This window comes from Tigriopus californicus, chromosome 11 (assembly GCF_007210705.1).
Source record: "Tigriopus californicus strain San Diego chromosome 11, Tcal_SD_v2.1, whole genome shotgun sequence".
NCBI lineage: Eukaryota > Metazoa > Arthropoda > Copepoda > Harpacticoida > Harpacticidae > Tigriopus > Tigriopus californicus.
The window spans coordinates 142,504-162,584 of NC_081450.1; the positions used below are offsets into that span (position 1 = coordinate 142,504).

At 45.2% G+C, this 20,081-nt stretch overlaps 1 protein-coding gene across 3 annotated transcripts in view; it reads left to right on the forward strand.

Annotated features, from left to right (window-relative positions):
- The window catches only part of LOC131891100 (signal-induced proliferation-associated 1-like protein 2), a 39,301-nt gene that overhangs the window by 14,882 nt on the left and 4,338 nt on the right, over window positions 1-20,081 (forward strand). For all 3 annotated transcript variants that reach the window (XM_059240604.1, XM_059240605.1, XM_059240606.1), the window contains exons 4-10: window positions 8,366-8,745; window positions 13,026-13,338; window positions 17,475-17,556; window positions 18,156-18,312; window positions 18,397-18,655; window positions 19,386-19,627; window positions 19,741-20,078. In XM_059240604.1, the coding sequence (XP_059096587.1) occupies window positions 8,366-8,745; window positions 13,026-13,338; window positions 17,475-17,556; window positions 18,156-18,312; window positions 18,397-18,655; window positions 19,386-19,627; window positions 19,741-20,078 (1,771 nt within the window). The remainder of the gene's footprint in view (window positions 1-8,365; window positions 8,746-13,025; window positions 13,339-17,474; window positions 17,557-18,155; window positions 18,313-18,396; window positions 18,656-19,385; window positions 19,628-19,740; window positions 20,079-20,081) is intronic.

Consider the following 20,081-nt stretch of genomic DNA (forward strand, 5'->3'; position numbering starts at 1 on the left):
TTTTTCATTCTCACTCAAAAATTTACTTGATCTTATTAAACTGACAGTTTTCATTGGGGAGGAATTATCGATAAATTAATGCCAGTAACCCTAAGGAAATTGGGAATCCACCCATGTTTACGGACTACTCTATTCAAGCACATCAGATTATCGTCATCGGCCAGGCCTGTACTTAATGAATATGCAGTTAATTCTCCACTTTTGGCTAGGTCGAGGATCTACACCAACGGTCTTTGGGCGGCCTTCAGTATGCCCACAGCTTCAACTCTGTCCTCAAAAGTGCGCTCATGTGGCATTTATCGAAGAGGTTGCAATTTCTTTTTTTTTGGCTGGAAAATGGACCATCTATGATAAGGCAGTAGGTTTGTCGATCGTCCCTTGGAATAAAAAGAATTGGATCAATATCATTGGGGACATCTTTCGCAGGCGCCAAAGGTAGCCTTTATTTTCTTTCCACCCTGTACTCTGTCAGGTGCCAAAGGATGTTCTGACCTCGATTCCTGAGCATTTGTGCACCATTTGTCCCACGTGTCCAAGTACTTGGACGTCAAGGCAGAAGTAATCATCACGTTTTATAACGAGGGACTTGGCATAAGCCAGGCAGGCAGCCAGCCTTCATGATCCTGGTTCACGCCTTGTGTCTGTCTTGCTGGCTGAGGGAGGAGGTGTCTTGAAATGCGGATTGTGACGGCATGTTGGCCGGATTCCGCCGGGCCTTATCAAAAGCTACTCACTTCACTGGCGTTGTTCGTTCGTCTTCGCAGAATGTTTAGGGTCCACTCCACGTATCCGATAAGACGGCATATAAGACGACGTTGCCATTCATGAATGGCAACGCGAGGATGGAGGAGGGATGCTGGAAAGAAACAGTGACAAAAGCTTTTGTGGCTAACGTAAAGTACAAGAGCAAATACCCGCTTCCACACTTCGGATGGAAGATGCGCCCTCAGCCAGATTTCCAGTGTTCGCCATTCATCGTAGGTATTGACATATTGCTCCGTATCCTTTGTGTTTAGTCATGGCCAGATCGCTCTTATCAGGAGAAGACGTCAAGAATTGTGCCTGCCTGTTTGGTGTGGATGTGTCCGATTAATCTATCCATACGTACAGCCTTCCTTAGACGACGACGACGACGACGACAACGACGCCTTTTGCCATTTTCTGTGTTATGCTTGAAACACGTGGTGGTGGTCATTAGATATCACATAAGGCTGTCAAATGCTCAGTACATTGCTATGTCTTTGCTCCCAAGTTGAACCACCGTGGTCCGCTCTACGTAGACACGTACACACTATCTCGGTGTAGTTTTCTAGGAGCGGCAACTGTTTTACTCCCATTCTGGAATGTTCGGGTTAAAGACAACCAATGGCTTCCAGTATGTAGAATCCCCCTCTTGTCCTCCTCTCATATGTGGGTTGTTATGAAATGCGCGTATGATATGGCTGATGTTTCAGTCATCGTGTTAATTGTCGAGTCAACTTTGGGAGGCGCGGTATGAGAAACCATTTATTTATTGACCATGGCTGATACTCCAAACGCCCGAAAGTCACGAGACAGACGAGGAGCTTCTCAATCAACGCTGGGCGGACCTCATTGTGATTGAGCGACTAAGTGGCCAACTAACTTAGAAACTAACGAATTCATGATCCAGGCAGCCACCTGCCAGATAGATCGCCCTATGAATCGCACTAGATTGTCCCGCTGGTTTGATCTTTCCGATCTTTCAGCCATTCGTCGTCTGCTGTATCGATGGGAACCCTGCACTGCGAAGATGAGTACATTTTGGACTGTTTACATAAGCCATCATCATCATCTTCTTCATTATCTTCTTGTTCTTCTTGTTCTTCCCTGAATGAAGGAATGCCTTGTCAGAAGTTCATCCGATCGTGTTTTCCTTTGTTTCTTGAAAGATCAAGCGACTCAGTCGGAGATGGCGGAGGGAACACAGCATTCAGCAATGAGAAGAAGGAGAAGAAGAAGGAGAAGAAAAAGACGAAGAAGGAGAAGCGATTACTGACTACTTCTCAGGCTACTACTGACACAACTTCAGCTGCTTCGACGATCGAATCGCGTGGAGTTGAGTGAGTGAGTGAGTGAGTGACCCCGAGGGCTGGCTACGAAGCGATCACGAGACGCACTACTTGTATTGAAGTACAGCTTGTAGTCAAAGGAAATGGATCAGCTCAACTTCATTCTGGGTTCAGGCCTCAGTGCTCAGTGCTCAGGGTTCACCAAGTGCACGAAGCTCCTCACCAATGGCATGTTTAGATCGGCCCCCAAAAATCCAACCCACATTTGTATGTCGGTTTTTACTTTGTCCATAATACAATACTACCACACAGGCCCACCTGGCTGAGTGTCATGAACTAATGGGTGACGACGAACCGTTGGCCAATGGCAAAACATGAGGCCCATTGACAATTACGCTCGAATATCCGTGCCCCAAATGTTCGGGGTGGCTGAGGTTAACCCCGATGGTTTGTCCGGCACGGATCAGGGGCCTCTGTTTCTCTCTCTATTTGTACTGTGTAGTAGCGAAAAGGGCGTTCATGTACGTACGTACATACGACTTAGGTGTGCTAAATCATGGTTGAACCCCTGGAATCAGTCCGCAGCTCGCTCATGTCGTACCTACGTACGTACGTACCAGGAATGACGACGCTTTTCTCCTTGTACGTACATACGTCCTGCTCCTCTTGGATGGTCGGTGTTATCCATGTACCCCATATCGTGGATGGATGGTTGGTTGGTTGGATGGTTGTGCTGATGAATAGCAATGCGTGTTGTGGTCGAGGGAAAATGGAACACCCAATTCTCATGTCGTTTTGAGCTTCTTCACGGCGAGGCCGTCAATGCCAGAGAGAGGACACACAACACCATACCAATGGGAAAGAGGAAGTAGTATGTTGTTTTCTGAAGAAGAAGAGAAGAAGCACAAGACAAAGGCAAAAGCGAAAGAAGAAAAAAGAAGAAGAAAGAAGAAGAAGAAAAAGACCACGCGGCTAATGATGCGACCATCCAGCAAGGTGAAGAGGATCATAATGGTAATGATGATGATTCGAGTGATCCTCTTTTAATTAGCTCGTCGCTCGCATCATCGTCATCCATCCAGCGTTGGGTTGGTAATTGCGGACTCTCACTTTTTTGATCGACAACCAGATTCACTGGATGATTTCTCCGCGTCTTCATAACGTGAAACGAGCAAGGGAAAATTTGTCCTCATCTCTCTCAGTTTCTCCCTCGAATCTCCGGCTAAGCTCCAAGATTGTTCACTCTAGCGCATGGTTTCTTTCCTTTCCCCGGAAATAACATAGCCTCTCTTTCTTTCTCTCTTATCTTCCATCATCCACGCTCTTGTCTGTTTAAAAAAAAAAGAGCAGATGGAAGCAATCCTGAATGTACGATCAATTTTCATGGCCATTTCTTTTATCCTTTGGCCAACGCTTTTTTTGTGTGTGTGTTCACAACTGAAACGGAGCGGATTAAAAGTGATCCATGTCGTCTTTAGGCCGGGCAGACTGCTCTGCTTTGCTCTGCACGTTTCCACCATGAATTGCTGATTATTGCCGACCAAGAAGTGAGATGTCATGCTCAGGAAGATTGAATGGCTTCGGTCAAATATTGGCCTTGCTAAGGCTTCCAGACCCTGTGCATACACCAGTTCAGCTTGAACTGACTCATAATCGTTGATCAAGTTAGGCCAAGATTCCGAGAAAATTGGTCCAGATTTCACTCCAGCCTAGACTATCTCCTCTACTTTCATGAATACCCTTCCATCATTTGGATGACCATTGATAATTTATATTCTGTGGAACGACCTCATACTCCATCTACGTAGATACACACAATTGTAGTATGATAAGTGTTCTTGTTTAGAACAGAAGGGAGGAAGGGGAGGACTATCCCGGGTTCTTTTGCCATGCTTCGCTTGGGTTTAGCAGAATTGATCGACCAGGTTAAGGGTGACTTTACACTAAGATTGAAGTCCTAGGATTCAGTCCGGTTTGGGGATGGAACTAGGACTATTTTTATCCTTAGGACTGAATCTTTGGCACACTTGCATCTTAAAAACTCGTTCAATGATGGCTTCGGTGTTTTTTCAAGATAAGTGGCAAGCCGATTTGTAACAACTTTTCAATTAGCTCCCTTTGATGGGGGTGCTTGAAGTTCACTCACTTCTCTCCTAAAAAAGTATGAGATCATCGCCTGGGCAATATTTCATTTCCATCTTGAAATCAGTTTCAATCCGTTCAAGCTTGGAATAATCTGACGGGTGTTTCGAGGATCAATCCGGATTTGAAAGGTTTGGTTTGCTCTGAGAGAGTTGGTCTCATTTGAAAAAAAGGATATGTATGATGCAGTGTTCATACCATTNGGAGGACTATCCCGGGTTCTTTTGCCATGCTTCGCTTGGGTTTAGCAGAATTGATCGACCAGGTTAAGGGTGACTTTACACTAAGATTGAAGTCCCAGGATTCAGTCCGGTTTGGAGATAGAACTAGGACTATTTTCATCCTTAGGACTGAATCTTTGGCACACTTGCATCTTAAAAACTCGTTCATTGATGGCTTCGGTGTTTTTTCAAGATAAGTGGCAAGCCAATTTGTAACAACTTTTCAATTAGCTCCCTTTGATGGGGTGCTTGAAGTTCACTCACTTCTCTCCTCAAAAAGTATGAGATCATCGCCTGGGCAATATTTCATTTCCATCTCGAAATCAGTTTCAATCCGTTCAAGCTTGGAATAATCTGACGGGTGTTTCGAGGATCAATCCTGATTTGAAAGGTTTGGTTTGCTCCGAGAGAGTTGGTTTTATTAAAAAAAAAAGGATATGTATGATGCAGTGTTCATACCATTGTACGGTAGAGGGAGGCTGTGGAGTGGCTGGGTTAAAAGAAACTTGCAACCAGTCCCAATTATAGCCTCAAGTCCATTGCGTCCAACCGTCATGTCAGTGCAAATAGATGGATAAGACACGATTCTTTCAGATTCAATCACAAGATGCCATCCTGGGATTTAATTCCGGAGATCCAATCCCAGACTTCCATCGTTAGTCTATATGCACCCTGAATGTGACCGAAAGAGTGTCTTGAATTTCTGGCACGAGTGCCAAACTGAGGAACCCCTTTGGTTGTTGTCTATTAAGCCAAGGATTAAGCCAAGGAGCATGGCGGCGCTTCGGATTGAGCAATATCAGTCTCATGTTTGGTATTATTGAGTGCCATCAATGGGATGGGATGCGTTGGATTCATGGAGTGAATAGGTCTGAATGGAGCTGAGCAGGCACGGTTATCGGCAATTCTGATCACCTGGAAGGCTTGAGCGGTGTGATCCAAGCGAGATCAGTGAACGTGACTGTTTTTCACTCCATTCTCGGGCCAAATCAGAACCCCGGGTTCATGACTCGTCTACGATAAGAACAAAATGCCCCGGATCTGCGTAGCGTCATCCTCATTACAGTCAAGAAATATGAGGGGCTGCTGTACCGTGGATCCGCCTTGGCCGTACAGCAGAACAAAATGCCCCGGATCTGCGTAGCGTCATCCTCATTACAGTCAAGAAATATGAGGGGAAGGGGGAGAGAGGGGTAGTTAGTAGTTGGTAGTTTGGAGTTTTCAAACCTTAGCACATCATTGTTTTCACCCGTACCCTCGATTGCAGACCTCAAGACGAAGTGTCCGCCATCATTAAATGCGTGCTATTCTCATTCGTCCTTGGACCACCACCAATTGTACTGCTCATATAGTCAGGGCTCAATTTTTTGAGTGACAGGCATAGGTGTGTTCTGACTTGTCAATGGGAATCTTGAATTTGCGTAATGACCCCGGGGAGATTTTAGATCAAGGGAGGGCGAGCCTCTCCAATCCGACTATGTATTTCCCGTTTTAATCAGATGCAAGAAGGAAATACTACGGTTGGGGCCCTTGGAACCTAAAGTTGATGTTGATGATGACGATGATGATATTGATGATGATGCCTGGCTGAGATGGCCTCTACCATTAGGCATCAAAAAGCGCCTGTTGAATATTCATGATGGCCATTTGAATAGTCAATCTAGGTCAATAACACAAATGGCATGTGTTTTGGCTGAGAGTTATGGAGCCTCCCCATTCCGATTGAGTCATGCACGAAATGCATGGTGCTTCAATGTCCGACCCGACCTTGATCCATCAGATTCACGGCCATTTTTGGAGCAATAGTAGATCCATTTGAAACCCCTCGACTTGCATATACTAGTATTTATACAATTACTTGTCCTTCCAATGAATGTCAGAATGCCAAGCCAAGGACAGGAGGTATCCTGAGCACTAGCTATCAAAAGGGATCGATGGACACCCTAGTCCCTACTCAGGACGGTACGTAATAATCTGAAAACGAATCCATTGTTGTTGCTTATCTTTTTTGTCCACGACCAGGCCTCAATTCACCCTGTCATGAAGCAGTAATTAATGTTCATCAAACTCGACTCGGCGCCATGGACCCGTTTTGCCGGCTTGCAGAAAGCACGACGTAGACATTCGATTATTCGCACACTCACTATGATATGATCTAACCCGAGTAGGCCCAAGCAGGCCCGAGTAGGCCCAAGCAGGCCCAAGCAGGCCCCGAACCCAATTTGCACTTGAACCAATACCATCATCTTGTCGCCCATTGAATTGGACCAAAAGTGCATTCGGCTCCACCTTGAAAAAAAGCAAACTGAAACCATCCACTCTGAAGACTCCTTCCCATGTGCGAAAGTACTTGCGAACCTCAAAGTTGTGGGCATAGTTGACCTCAAGAGAAATGTCTTGATGCAATGCATAACTCGAAAGTTGATCGACCTTGTGCATTTACCATAACGCAATGTTCGATATCATACCAATATAGGAGAGGATGTGAAAAGACGTGGTCTCATGTCTTTTGTTGTGATCGTCGAATTGGACATCAATAATCTACCATTGATGGCATGTCACGTCAACGATCATTGTACTAAGATTTACCTGGTTTGGCATTCGGATGGCGGTAAACAAACGTCCAAGCCCCAAAAATTGGGTGGCTGAGATCATCTTGTTTTATGATTTTTTGGGTTGAACCTCAGTGACAGATCAAAGGTCACCAGACAAGGACATGAGGAATCCAGTTTGAAAGAAATGGCCATAAAAAGAAACCTCGACTCGGTCGGTTCCTTGATATTCTATTTGGGTGGGAGAAATAATGTTCGTATGATGAGAAACATTCCTTGGTAGGGCCCTTTTTCTCAGAGGTTAAGATTACGATCGGAAAGCTTGCCATGTTTGTCATCACCTCGTGGACCGTAAAATAAAGCCTGCATTTTTCCACTTTAATAGTGCTGGAAATTAACAGCGGCATAGGGTACTCCACCCCTCTTTAAAGTGGACTTGCGTCTTTTTTGCATTCATCCAAAAAATGCAACCAACCCACCCAACCCTAGCCCAACCGAAAATAAATGCTTGTCAAAAGTGAGCGAATTCACCCGGCGATTCAGTGCCACCTCCTTGGTTGGTTCCTGACTCCCAAACTTGTCCAACATCAACGGACAAAGAGGTCGTCCGTTCAAGAATTGCGCATTCTTCATCAACCGTTGTTCGTAATACAAAATGACAAGGAGCGGGTGTGATTTCCGAGCCAACAGAAAAGAAAGAAGAACGAGAGAGAGAGGAAAAAACGCTTTGAAGCCCTATTACTCGAGGTTCCTCTACTGATGCCTAAAGGCTTTGGGGCGCTTTTGTTACCCTATGTTTGAAAATGAATGAAAAGAATCCCAGAGAGTGAACCTCTAGCACAACCCATTCATGATATGTGCATACAGAGAAGAAATACATTGCGTGGAGTTAAGCCCGAAAATGAAGCCAAGTTGAGGTAGACAGAAGCAGGGTTCATTCAGTGCTTTTGCCTTACTCCCCTTGATTGAGTGGACCCAAAATGTGGAGGTAGAATATTTGCTGCTGATTATCGTTATTACTATTAGCAATATTACCGATCAGCCTGATCAAGATGACGCCCCGAATGGAATACAAACCGTTATTATGCAAGCAAGAGTACGCGTATACTAACACGTAATTAAAAATGGATGATCATCCCTGGCCTTGATCAGTTGGCGAGAGGGATTACTCTCTCTCTCTCTCTCTCTCTCCTCTCTCTTCTCTCTCTCTCTCTCTTTATCTCTCTCTCTGGATTTCGATTGAAATTCATCACGCCGCAGCTTCTTTGTTCAGGGTTAAAGCAAGCCACGAGAGATGGCTGACGAAACGTGACACTCGCTGATGATTATTGGGAGGATCAAAACCATTTATGATGAAGAGGGGGAAAAAGGCATGAATGAGGAGCCTCTCTAATATCTGTTTTCATTTGTGTCCTTCCAGCTGTCCCTATTTTCGGAACGAGATCGGCGGCGAAGTGGAGCGGAAAATCGCGCTCACCCGCCAGAACTCGTCGGGTCACACGTGTGACACCCAAAGTCCCACCACCGCCACCATAGTGAGTACCACTCTCAACGGCTCGCCAATCTCCGGGTCTTCATCGGCCTCCTCCAGCCCCTTGCTCTCGGCCGCGGTCCCCTCCTCGTCAGACGCGCTCACATTGGATGCTCACACGCCGCCTTTGGCCCGGGGCTTCTCCTTGCTCGACTCTCCGGAAACGTATTGGAAAAACGGATTCTGTCCCTACCGCAGGACATCGACCAATGTGATTGAACGCATCGACCATGGAGCCACGTTCTTTAAAACCTTCTTCTACGGAAAAGGTAAGACCAGATAGAGTCCAGCAGACACCTCAATCATGTCCAATGGCCTCGTCATTGCACAACGGGCACTCCAATAGGATGTGGATGTGTGGATTTCTGTTGAATGGAGATCGGTTGCATCTCGCCTTTGGCTTCTTGCAGCCCCTCTGAGCGAGATTTTGCCCCGACCAGATGCGATGGACGGCCTTGGGTGGACGACAGAAGCAAGTGTTCTTTTTTTACGGTACGACTCTTTGTGGGTCGGATCAGATCATTGTAGCCGATTTTTTTTCTTTCTTGTTTCAATCCCAAGTCAAGTGCCATCAGTCCGGTATTAGCTCTTGGAATCAACGAGGCGAAAGATCACGGTGTTCTTGGCTGTATTCTAGCTCGAGACATTAAAGATATCAATAACCCCAATAGGCAATCATTGCAGTCGTTTGCGAGTATGGGGGTTGATTAAAGCGTATAGATATGGGGATGAAAAAGTATCAAGGTGCATTTTTTGAAGCGGACGTTCTCCCATTTTTGCCTCTGCAGCTCGCAGGAGATCAGGCCGAAAAAGTGGTTTGAAAGAAGAAAAAAAAACCTAGCAGTTAGTACGGCATTCTTCCATTAAAAGAGGAAAAAAGATCACTCCCCCACCCAAGTTGGCCAAGTTGGCCTGATTTGACGTAAGTCAGCGTGAAATGACAATGTTTTTCATGCTTCAAAACCAAGCGAACCATAACATTGGGAGCGTAGCTTTGGCACGCAATTCCAACCGTGGTCATCATGCCTGCACGCCTCTCAATGACAAATCAAAGATGTTCATTAGCCAGCCAAGAAACCCAAGAATTTTTGGCATTGGGCCAAAAAGCATTATTTCTATTGACCAGGCGCAGGTTTCCTTCACGTTGTCGTCCAAGATCGCGCCTGGTTTCCGAGGCGGCTGACGCAATTACGCAAAAAAACCTGCCCCGAGCATCCATTGCCCAATAAAACAGGAGGTGAATGTTGGAACGAGGAAACAATGCCTCAATAAATTGGCATCAGAGGGGAAACCCTGCAAGAAGTTACTAAGTAATGAGCCAAGCCAGAGCATTTCATTGAGAGGGGAAATCGTAACTCGATTACACGGATTGAAGGAAATTCACGGAAAATATTTCACGTTTATTACATCTTCACTTGTACTAATGCTTACAACTAGACCAACCACAATGTAGTAGCATACTTTTGAGAACACTGTATGATTCTGTCAAGCAAGAATTTGTTGACGGTATGTGGAAAAAGTCCTTTTTCAAGGTGGTTTCCGTGGCCTGAGTAAAAAATACATCGGCATGAACAATGGTCTCATACATGCATTGATATCCCCAGCCATATGCAGTACGGTATGTATCTCAATGGCATCGGTGGCATCGGTGCCTCTGCATTTCAACTCTGACTTTGAGCCTTGAAATAGGGGAGGATATCCATGATTCACGACTTATCGAGATCAACTACAAGAAATACAGGCTCCATTGTTTTGTTTTTTCATTCTCCCCGGCCGACGACCATGGCATCCTGAGAATGGTTTTGAAGCGGGTCTCTGTCGTCATTTCCCCGTCTTCTTTTCTCCAAAATATGCCGATCACTTTCTGCCGATCCGGCCCTCATCGAATAAAGGGAGGCCTACAGGCAGCCTTCGATCCGCTTGCACGATCACGGTGGACATACGTTCAAGTTTGTGAGTGAAGGGCCGCCTTTTCTACGTCACGAAGTGTCATTATGTTGTTGGATTCACAAATGGTCGGGTGACAGATGTATCCAAGATTCCAAACAATTTGTTTACAACTCCCATCAAGGACCAATTGCGCAGGGTGTTGTGTAGATGGTAGCTGACCGATAGCTGGCTGAAGTTGGCCTAACGTGGGCGCGAGAGAGAATCCTTCAAGAACACCATTTGGGGTGAATGTCAAGGTGCAGTGGGTGTAGAATGCAGAAACCCAAAGTTGTTGTTGATAACGGAGTGCGTCTGAATGGGCCTTGTGATCCCCAAAGGTGAGAGAGACCTCTTTCAATAATCTGGTCCATTTTTTTAATTTCAAACATGACGGAAATGCCAAACAGGTATCTTCTATTGCATCTAATCTGATTGCAATCGATACCTGGCCAGATTGACGTTCAGGGATGCCTTATATTCGAACTCTTTATCGGACCAAATATTTCATCAAGCTTGACATGACTGGCTGGGAACTCATTCCTAAGCACCGGTTAAACCCCCACAAACGAATGAAAGCATAAAAATCCTCTTTAAGTGAGGAATCGAATGAAGCTCAAAGATATTTCAGACCAGCTGGTAATGACACTTTACACCCAGATCTACTATTCTCAAGTGTGTTGCAATTACTGTAATGAATTTCGCCAGACACGTGGCGCGCAAAGTGCTATGTTCAAAATCTTTCAAGGTGTGCGAGATTGAAAATGATTTCCATAATTGTGGGATCCACTTATGGGCCATAATCATTGGCTGGCTTGTTTCTTTATTGGCTGTGAGGGCACCACCACAATCCACATTGGACACGCTTCATTGAAATTCTCCAAATTGATTTGCCATTCCAATTTGTAGTTCTTCGCATTTACATGGAGTTGACTCATTGCTACCAATTCCTTTCTATGAATCCCTTTGTCTCTTTGCCCTTAATGGCCTCTTGCAGTTCGTCAAAGTGGAATTTGCCTTCTTAATGTTTCCCACCATAATCTCAACATGAGGGATTATCAGATTTCATCGGTGGACCATCCTTGAGCACGAAGTTCTGAAACGAAAGAAAGAAATTGAACCAAAATGAGAACTCGACGAAGTACTCGTAGTCGTAGCCCCTTACCTGACATTCTTGCGTCGCTCTTCCTTCAAGGTGCAATGTCATCATAATGCCTTATTCCATCTTGTCATTGACACCCAAAACCGACGGTTTCAATGCGTTCTTGATTTTCGAAGACGACATTAAAAATCTCGATGCTCATTGATCGGCATTTTGAGCAGGGTTGAGCACCGTGTGAAGTGGCCCAGGAGGGCGGGGCTTACCTACCTTGCAATCGATTGTAAGGACTCCTTCAAGGCCATCCTCCTCGCACCATTCATTCCTCCATCGATCCATTCATTATTCGACACCCACGAGTCTGTGGAAATGAAGCATGTTGCTATTGATTAGGGGCGATAATCAGATTTTGGCTTCGCCTAATTGTTATTATTGTTGGCAGTGGCGGCGGCGGCGGCGGTGGTAGTGGTGGTAGTTGTGCAGTGGCCACCGTCATGCAGCTTATGGCGAAGATAAGGACCCAAACTCTTTGATCTTTATCGCGTCTCAAAAGGGGCTCTAAAACAATGGCTCTTGTGACGAGTATGGCACTTTCAAGCACACCCGCCAGAAAAAAGCGACACCAAAAACTAGCATCTAGCACCTCCCCGTGGTTTCTCGTAAAGTAGTTCATGTAAGTGCAGATCGGGGGAAAGACCTGAAGAGGAACGATGCCTCCCGTTCATTCTTTCGTGAGCCATCAAGGCCGACGGGTTTCTTTCTTCAGAATCGAACAAAAACAAACGAAACCAGAGACACACACACACACACACACACAACTTTTCGCCACAGTCACCACCATAATGCCTTCTTAATTACTCCAGTAATGCTCAATCGGTGGTTTTAGGGCATTATTTTCATTCCCCACCAAGATTAATGACTCTTGCCATGTCATCTGGCCTTGGACTCATTGCCAATGAGATCTTCGATCAATTTCCATGATAGATTTTGATCTTTTGAATGGGCATTGCCCCCAAGTAAGGCAATCCCAATTTGTTCTTCTTCAATAAATGAGGGAAATAGCAAACAAACAAACGCATTTGTAGTGAATAACCCCTAATCTTGAGCCGATATTGACACTTATGGGAGGAAACACGACGGAGACCGCATCAACAATCTTTGATACTTTGATCAGTCTCCAAGGCCGTTCCCAAAAAACTTTTGTGGAAGCCTAAAAACGTTCCCAACGTCATCCATCAACACTTTGCCACAGGATTTTGAGCCACAGATGATTGTCGTGTTGATTATTACCACGATGTCCTCCTTCTCCTCCTCCTCCACATCTCCTAAAATACTTGGAAGAAGTGACTGTTGATTGCATCCTCATGGATGTTCCAATAGGCCAGGTTCGCTTACCACAGGCTTCAAAACACTCGCTCGCCAACCTTGATCAATGACCATCCTTCATCAACATTCAATCAAACCTACAACAGTAAACATGCTCTACTACATCTACCTATAACATCTGGATTTTCTTCTTTCCAGAGCATCAAAACTGGTTCGGAGTGGACGAGCAATTAGGCCCGGTTGCCATTTCCATTCGCCGGGAAAAAGTGAACCTGTCAGGCTTGGCCAACAATGGACACGCCTTCCTGGCCAGCACGCCCTCATTCTCGTCCATGGACAACTTGATCGCCGAGCAACACATGTACCGGATCATGATCCGGACCAGCGAACTCCTGCCACTGAGAGGCAGTGTGCTGGAGGACAGCATTCCGGCTCTCAAATCCGAAAAGATCAAGACCTTGCCCACCAGGGAGGTCTTGGAATTCGTCTGCCCAGAAATACAACTGTCTAGGTAAGAAAGGACACAGGGCATTTTTTAACAGGAAATGAACCAACCAAAACTGTGCGTAAATGGAGGATATTCAGACCAAGAAAGAGTACACGGAGAGAAATCCTGGGAACAGCAAGTGACAAGTGAGTGAGGTTCTGTCAACGCCTCAGGCTTGCTTGACTTTGTCCAATGTCCTGTCACATGATTTCCATCCATTAGTGTTTAGTGCAGGTTGGCAGAAAACTCTTTGTAGCACACGAGTGTGTCAATCCACTTCATTATTGACCGGATTTGTCTGTAATGCCTGGGCGCAAGATGGATGGATGGCCGTGGGAGAGATTCGAGGCAAGTTCTTTCTGAATTTCATGGCCATGAAAGGAGTTTGTGTCTTGAATGAAAGGCAGAATATTGTACTAAACTCACACACACCAGGCTCTATCAGTGCCTTGAGCAAGGCTCTCGACCATTGGTGAGGTTAGTTCGGTTCACACGCTATTAATGACAAGAACAAATCGACCTGCCAAGCTGCCAAGCTGCCAAGCTGCCCACCTGCCACAGTATATTGAACGGAAAAAAGAATCGGAACTTTCCGGAAGATATTTGCAGCTTAGCTTGGATTAGCAATATGAACACACACGTACTTGGACTCTTTCTGAACTTAAAAACTTGGCCGCTAGAGGGCCAACCATGTATTTTTCTCCAGGAGTTGAGCTTCAACCCTGACGTTTTCCTTGGATATCCCTGGTTGGTTGGCACTGACTGCACTGGTTATCAAAATCCGCATATACAGTATATCTATTCAGAAACGGGATGATGATAAAGGTGCTTTTATCCTCCTCACCAATGTCATCCATGAGTAATGCCTTGCCAAAGGAGATCTGCTTCCACCGTCGAGTTATTTCTTACAATCCAATTCCCAGTCATCCAATTTGCAATGAATCAAAATCATTTCCCGTTCAAAGTATACACTAGTATGACTAGTATGCAGTCTACGGTAGTGAGTGAGCGTCAAGTGAAGAAGTGCAGCGCAGAAACATGCTGGGAGTTCCAAATTGGTTTATGACTGAACATGTGTTCGCTCCTCTGCCATTTTTCTATTGGTGAATGGAGGAAGGAGGAATGCGTGATAATGCCAAAAATAATGCGAAGATCCTCATCCTTCGTCGCCACAATTAATAATCGAGGGCTACTAATTGGTTCGGTAGACCACCAAAACCGGATTTCAGATCGAGGGGGTGGCACAATTTGAATAGCTAATAACACAAGCCACAACAGCAACAACAACTGACCGCAAAGCCTAATGAGTTCAGGCTTACGAAATGAGCCACGCCTCATGCCTTAATCAACAAGAACAACGTTTGTCAACAAGTTTTTAGTGGCGCCAAAGCCACTTTGATGAGTCTGGACTTTGCTTGTGAAGGAAACAGATGACGATTTCACAAGGATCCAACTTGAGGGCTTCACTCTCGGACGAGTATGTACAGTTAGTGAATTATAGAAAGATTTAGCAAATCTCGGTTTGTGGCATTGATCTGATCGTCGTTAGCCACATTCGTCTCGGTTCTGGAGGAATTTCCACGAGGGCAAAAATTTGTTGAAGCAATTGCTCGATGTTGAACTCTGATCCCATCAGCATCTTCTCCTTTTCCTTCTTCATCTTCATCTCGGTCTCCATTGAGAGTGTAAGAGAGAGGCGGGTTTCGGGAAATTTGGCAGAAAATTGGCCAATCAAATAATGCTGGAAGTCAAGGTTGCGACGCGAATCTCAGGGCCAAAAAAGGTGGAAGTTTGACAACGGAAGAATGCGCCAATTGTGACGATTTTTGATCGACTCCGTGGCGTCGTTCCAACATGGAATGCAAATGGAGCTGTCGTGACTTAAGACGAGATTGGCCTTTTTGCTTGGGCCATGCGACAATTAAGTTTGGGCGTTTGTGGGCATCTTTGAAGACAATATTTTCTTTTCCTTTTATCTGTTATCACTACACAGGGAAAGAAATGGCAGAGCGGAAAGCGATGAAGCGCAAAAAATCTGGCATTGTTTTCGGTAGTTTGCGACAACGATTCCATCTTGAGCTGGAACATTTTGAGTGCGTGTTTGTGGCCTCCTACGTATGATTATCCAGGGATCTACTTGTCGAGCTTTCCGCTCTTTCACTTTAGCCGAAGTGTTGAATGTTTTACTTCGAAAGTGGTTCAAATTTATTCAAAGTGAATCAATGGCTGAAACGGATTCGTTTGGAAGAAAATCAGACAATGCGTTTGCTTTGCCTTGTCGGGCAGGTCTCTTTCACTCACGTGGAAAGGCTACATACTACGAGCGCCATGAGGAAACTTGACAAGACCCCATGGGGATTAAAATCCCGCTTCTTCGTCTTCAATCGCTCCGATTTCTTCTTCGCAAGTTCGAGAGACTTGGGATGCCGCTGAACGGAAATGGTTAGTTAATTATTGATCAAATGAATGGCTGCTTGGATAACCACCAACCAACCAACTGTACTTTCTGTATTTCTTTGACAATTATCCAAGTTAAGGAAAGCAGAGCATATCAGATTAAAGCAGTTCTAAAGTAGCTTCAGAACGGAAGCGTTGTCTTGTGATTAATCTAGAGATCCAGGTCGCCGAGTTCGAATAGAAAGTGGTGTCCTGTCGCCTTTGGAGATTCAGTGTATTACGTGAATCCACGGGGATCAGAAAGTTAATCTCGAACAAATATGGGGAAAAATCGTCAGAGGAGCAAGCAACCTTTACCCACAACCACTTTGGTTCTCTCTACACTCACTCACGCACAACACACACGTACANAGAGGAGCAAGCAACCTTTACCCACAACCACTTTGGTTCTCTCTACACTCACTCACGCACAACACACACGTACACGTTCAGAAGTGAGGTGCCCTAAATCCTTTACGTTGGGCGATGACGTTGAAGTTGATGGTAATAATGATGGCGATGACAATCAGAGGGATGATGCCCCCCCCCCTCCCTCCTCCCCTCCCGCTTCCATCTAGTTCCCTTTCCAGTATCCTACCTTGGTGGCAAGCCAGATTGGGCCCCCCTCGTGCGTAGGTGCCAGGGCATCAATTTTCTTCTCGTGGCTATCTTCAGCCATCTCGGTTTCACGCAATTGTCATTGAGCAACTCACTGCTAACTGCCAGGCTTGTCTCCCTTCTTTGCATGGCTTTACCCATAATCATGTCCCCCAAAGACCACAATGCCACGATGCCACAATGGTATGCCATGCCGACAAATTCGACACTCGCGGAGGAGTGGCTGAGCTGGAGTTGCATGAAGGTTTGACATTTGGTGTGCTTAACATTCTTTGAGGGTTGAACGTCCGGTCAGTGCCAATTTAAAAAGGGATCCTTGCTCCTCATGCCAGCTTATCCATAGGCCGACACGATTCGATTCATAAGTTCAGGGTGTGAGCTCTGGTACTTCGGGTACTTCTGGTACTTGCAAAACTTGCTAGTGGTCATATTCCACTTGTTGACAGAGCTTCCTTGTTCGTAAATGCCATGCTAGCATAATCAGTATCATCGTGATGTTGACGGCCAAGTGCGTGCGTGCGTGCGTGCGTGCGTGTGTCGTGCGCCTTCTGGGGATCACCGCCATCTCCCAAATCAAGAGACTTGAAACCAATTTCAATGCGGGTTCGGCCTCGATCAAAAGTGTTCACGAACCATTTGACATTGATGCATAATGCATTGTGCGATCGTAACGTATACGCCCATTTTTAGGACGCCCTATTAGGGATCCTCGGACATCTCTCCACAAGCACGTTCTGCTCTTGGTGCCAAAAGTGAAATGTCGTCACTAGATTCCTATTTGCAAAGAAACTTAATTATATTCACGCCCATTTCAACCTTGCAAGACCAAGATGATCATGGGAAGTTGGCCCCAACTATTAAGGCTAGTTACAGAGCAGGATATCTATCTTGGGCGTGTTCCTTGCCTATTTTAGTGTGTTCAACCGATATCTGGACGAGGACGGTTATTTTGAAATCATGTCGATATCAATTATGTGTCGAAACCAACCTGAAGTAGGGGTGGTCTAATTAGATCAGGAAGAACCGTTTGCAACTAGGCCCGAAGATTGGGACAAATGCGGGAGCCATGACGAAATGTATAATGAAGGTCTCCATTTTGTTTTCAGTCTCCACTTGGGAATTCAATCGGGTCCTTGCGAAGAAGAACTCATCCGACTTGACGAGGCTTACGTGCAAAACAAATATAAGGTTGGTGGAAAAAAGTTCCGAATAAGTTTCCCCGTAATTGGTCAATTTTCATCGAATATTATGCTTATGTGGGCAAAAAGATTCTATTAAGTTCATCAAGATTATAAGGAAAATTCAGATGATAATTATTTCTTAAAGCCATGCACAACGTTCAAATGTTCCCCTCACAAAATCAATTTAAAATTCTAGCTAAGAAACTGCATTAACATACTGCTCGATTCTCCAATCTAAGAAGATAATTGCCCCCTCTCTAATGAATGCTAATAGTAATTCATTTTGAAAGCTCGTTTGAACACACGCCCTATGTGTGACAGTTTGCTCTTAAGGAAATAGTGCGAAAGATTATCTCCCAGGAGTGAGATCGGTAAAGAAGACTCGTGCCGAGTGCTAGTTCGACCAACTCCGGTGAACGTGTCTCAATACCCAATTCAATTGCAAATTTTCCTTTATCGGACCTTTTTTCTTCTTCTTTTGTTGAACTGACTATCATTGTTCCAACTGATTTGAACAACGGCCGAGAACGTCAGGATTTTGAATATATGAATAGTCAATGAAAGAACCTCACGGTTTCAACGTTTGGTCTCCCCGTCTCGTTTTAGGTGGGTCTTATGTACTGTCGCGAAGGTCAACAAACCGAAGAGGACATGTACAACAATGAGGAAGGTGGAGCGGCTTTCAACGAGTTCCTTGAGCTTATTGGTCAGAAAGTCCGACTCAAAGGATTCAACCAATACAAAGCCGGACTATGCAACAAAAGTAAGACGATATCACTCAACCCTGAAGAACACCTTCTTCTCGAGCATATATATCATATCAGTATCCCATCTCTTTTCGCCACAGACGATTCCACGGGTCTCTATTCGGTGTACACGGAACATGCCGGGAATGAGCTCATGTTCCACGTGTCCACTTTTCTCCCTTTCACGCCCAACAACCGACAGCAGCTCCCTCGGAAACGCTACATTGGCAACGAAATCGTGACAGTGGTGTTTCAAGAACCAGGAGCCCTGCCATTCATTCCAAATCTCAAATCTCAATTCCAACACGTATTCATTGTGGTGCGAGCCCACAATCCCTGCTCAGAGCACACTCAATACAGGTATGAAGTCGATGTGTTCATTTTCATTGGGATTGGGATGCCGGTAAAATTACAGACCAAGAGCTGATAAATCTCTCGGAGAAGAACAAATATTCTCTTGTCATTAGTGAAGGCGTTGGTATTTCATGGGAAGCATGAAACGAGAAAATTGCTCAAATGGTTGCCACATTTTTTACGTATTTTTATATGTGGTCATAATCAGCCAGACATGTTGTTGAATACACAGCTGGTACAATTGACTTGTTTTACAAACAATTTAGTGCTGGCTATTTCATTTCATGACCAGTCCGAGTTTCTTATCTCCCCTCACTTTCATTTTATTGGCGCACCATAGAGAACAAGCCTGGAATGCCTATTTTGTATGCAACAAGAAAGGCGGCAAATTGATTCGTATCAGTCAAGCTTACTTCAATCAAGCACGTCGTGTGCAATTGTCAATCAGCCCACCTTTCTGTGGGCATACAATTGTTTGAGTATAACCTTTTATTCGTAGCCACCGAAGATAAATTCGTAAAATAGGATCAATGTAATTGAGGACAGCAACCGGATCTCTTACGTATTCATGGCCAAATCATTGCAAGTGTTAGAGTCATAGCTTGAATAAATTGCAACTCCGTGGTACCTATCTTGTGCCACTCAGTTTTACCTTTAAAGAGCAAAGTATTTTTTGGTTAGGCACTCAAAGCCTGCAACATCAACTGATTTGTTTCCTTCTTGCTGCCTCATATAGTGTCGCGGTTAGCCGATCCAAATCCGTGCCCATTTTTGGACCGCCCATTCCCAAGGGAGCTCGATTTGCCAAAACCAAAGGCTTTGCTGACTTTCTCCTGACCAAGATCATTAATGCCGAAAATGCGGCGCATCGATCGGATAAGTTCGTATCCATGGCCGTCCGAACTCGACAAGAATTGCTCAAGGACCTAGCCACCAACTTTATTTCATCTACCACCCTAGATTCGGGTTCCAAATTCAGTGAGTTAAACTTCTGATATCATTCCCAAAGAGTCCATACGGGTTCCCAGGTTGGAACCAGACTTGTGAATAATGCAGATAAGGGGCTTCATTTTTTACTATTGCCTTTTCAGGCTTGTTTGGCAAGAAAAAGGACAAGTCGAGGGCCAGATTCCTGCCAGAAGCAGCCGGTCTACGCGGTGCTCTCTCTTGGCGAGTGGTGGTGGAAGATTATGGTTCTAGCACCAAAACTAAAAGTCGGAGCAACATGGTCACGTCCAATCAAAATTACAGTAGCTCGAAGGGAACCGTTGCTTTACCTGTGGAGATTGAGGCCTTGGTGGCCATCTCTCCGGATTCCATTCTCGTGATCCAAGAAAGCCACCAGCATGAGGTGCTCTTCATCACCGCCGCTAAATCAGTGTTAGGATGGACCGTTACGCCCAACTCGATCCGCATCTACTTTCACCAGGTA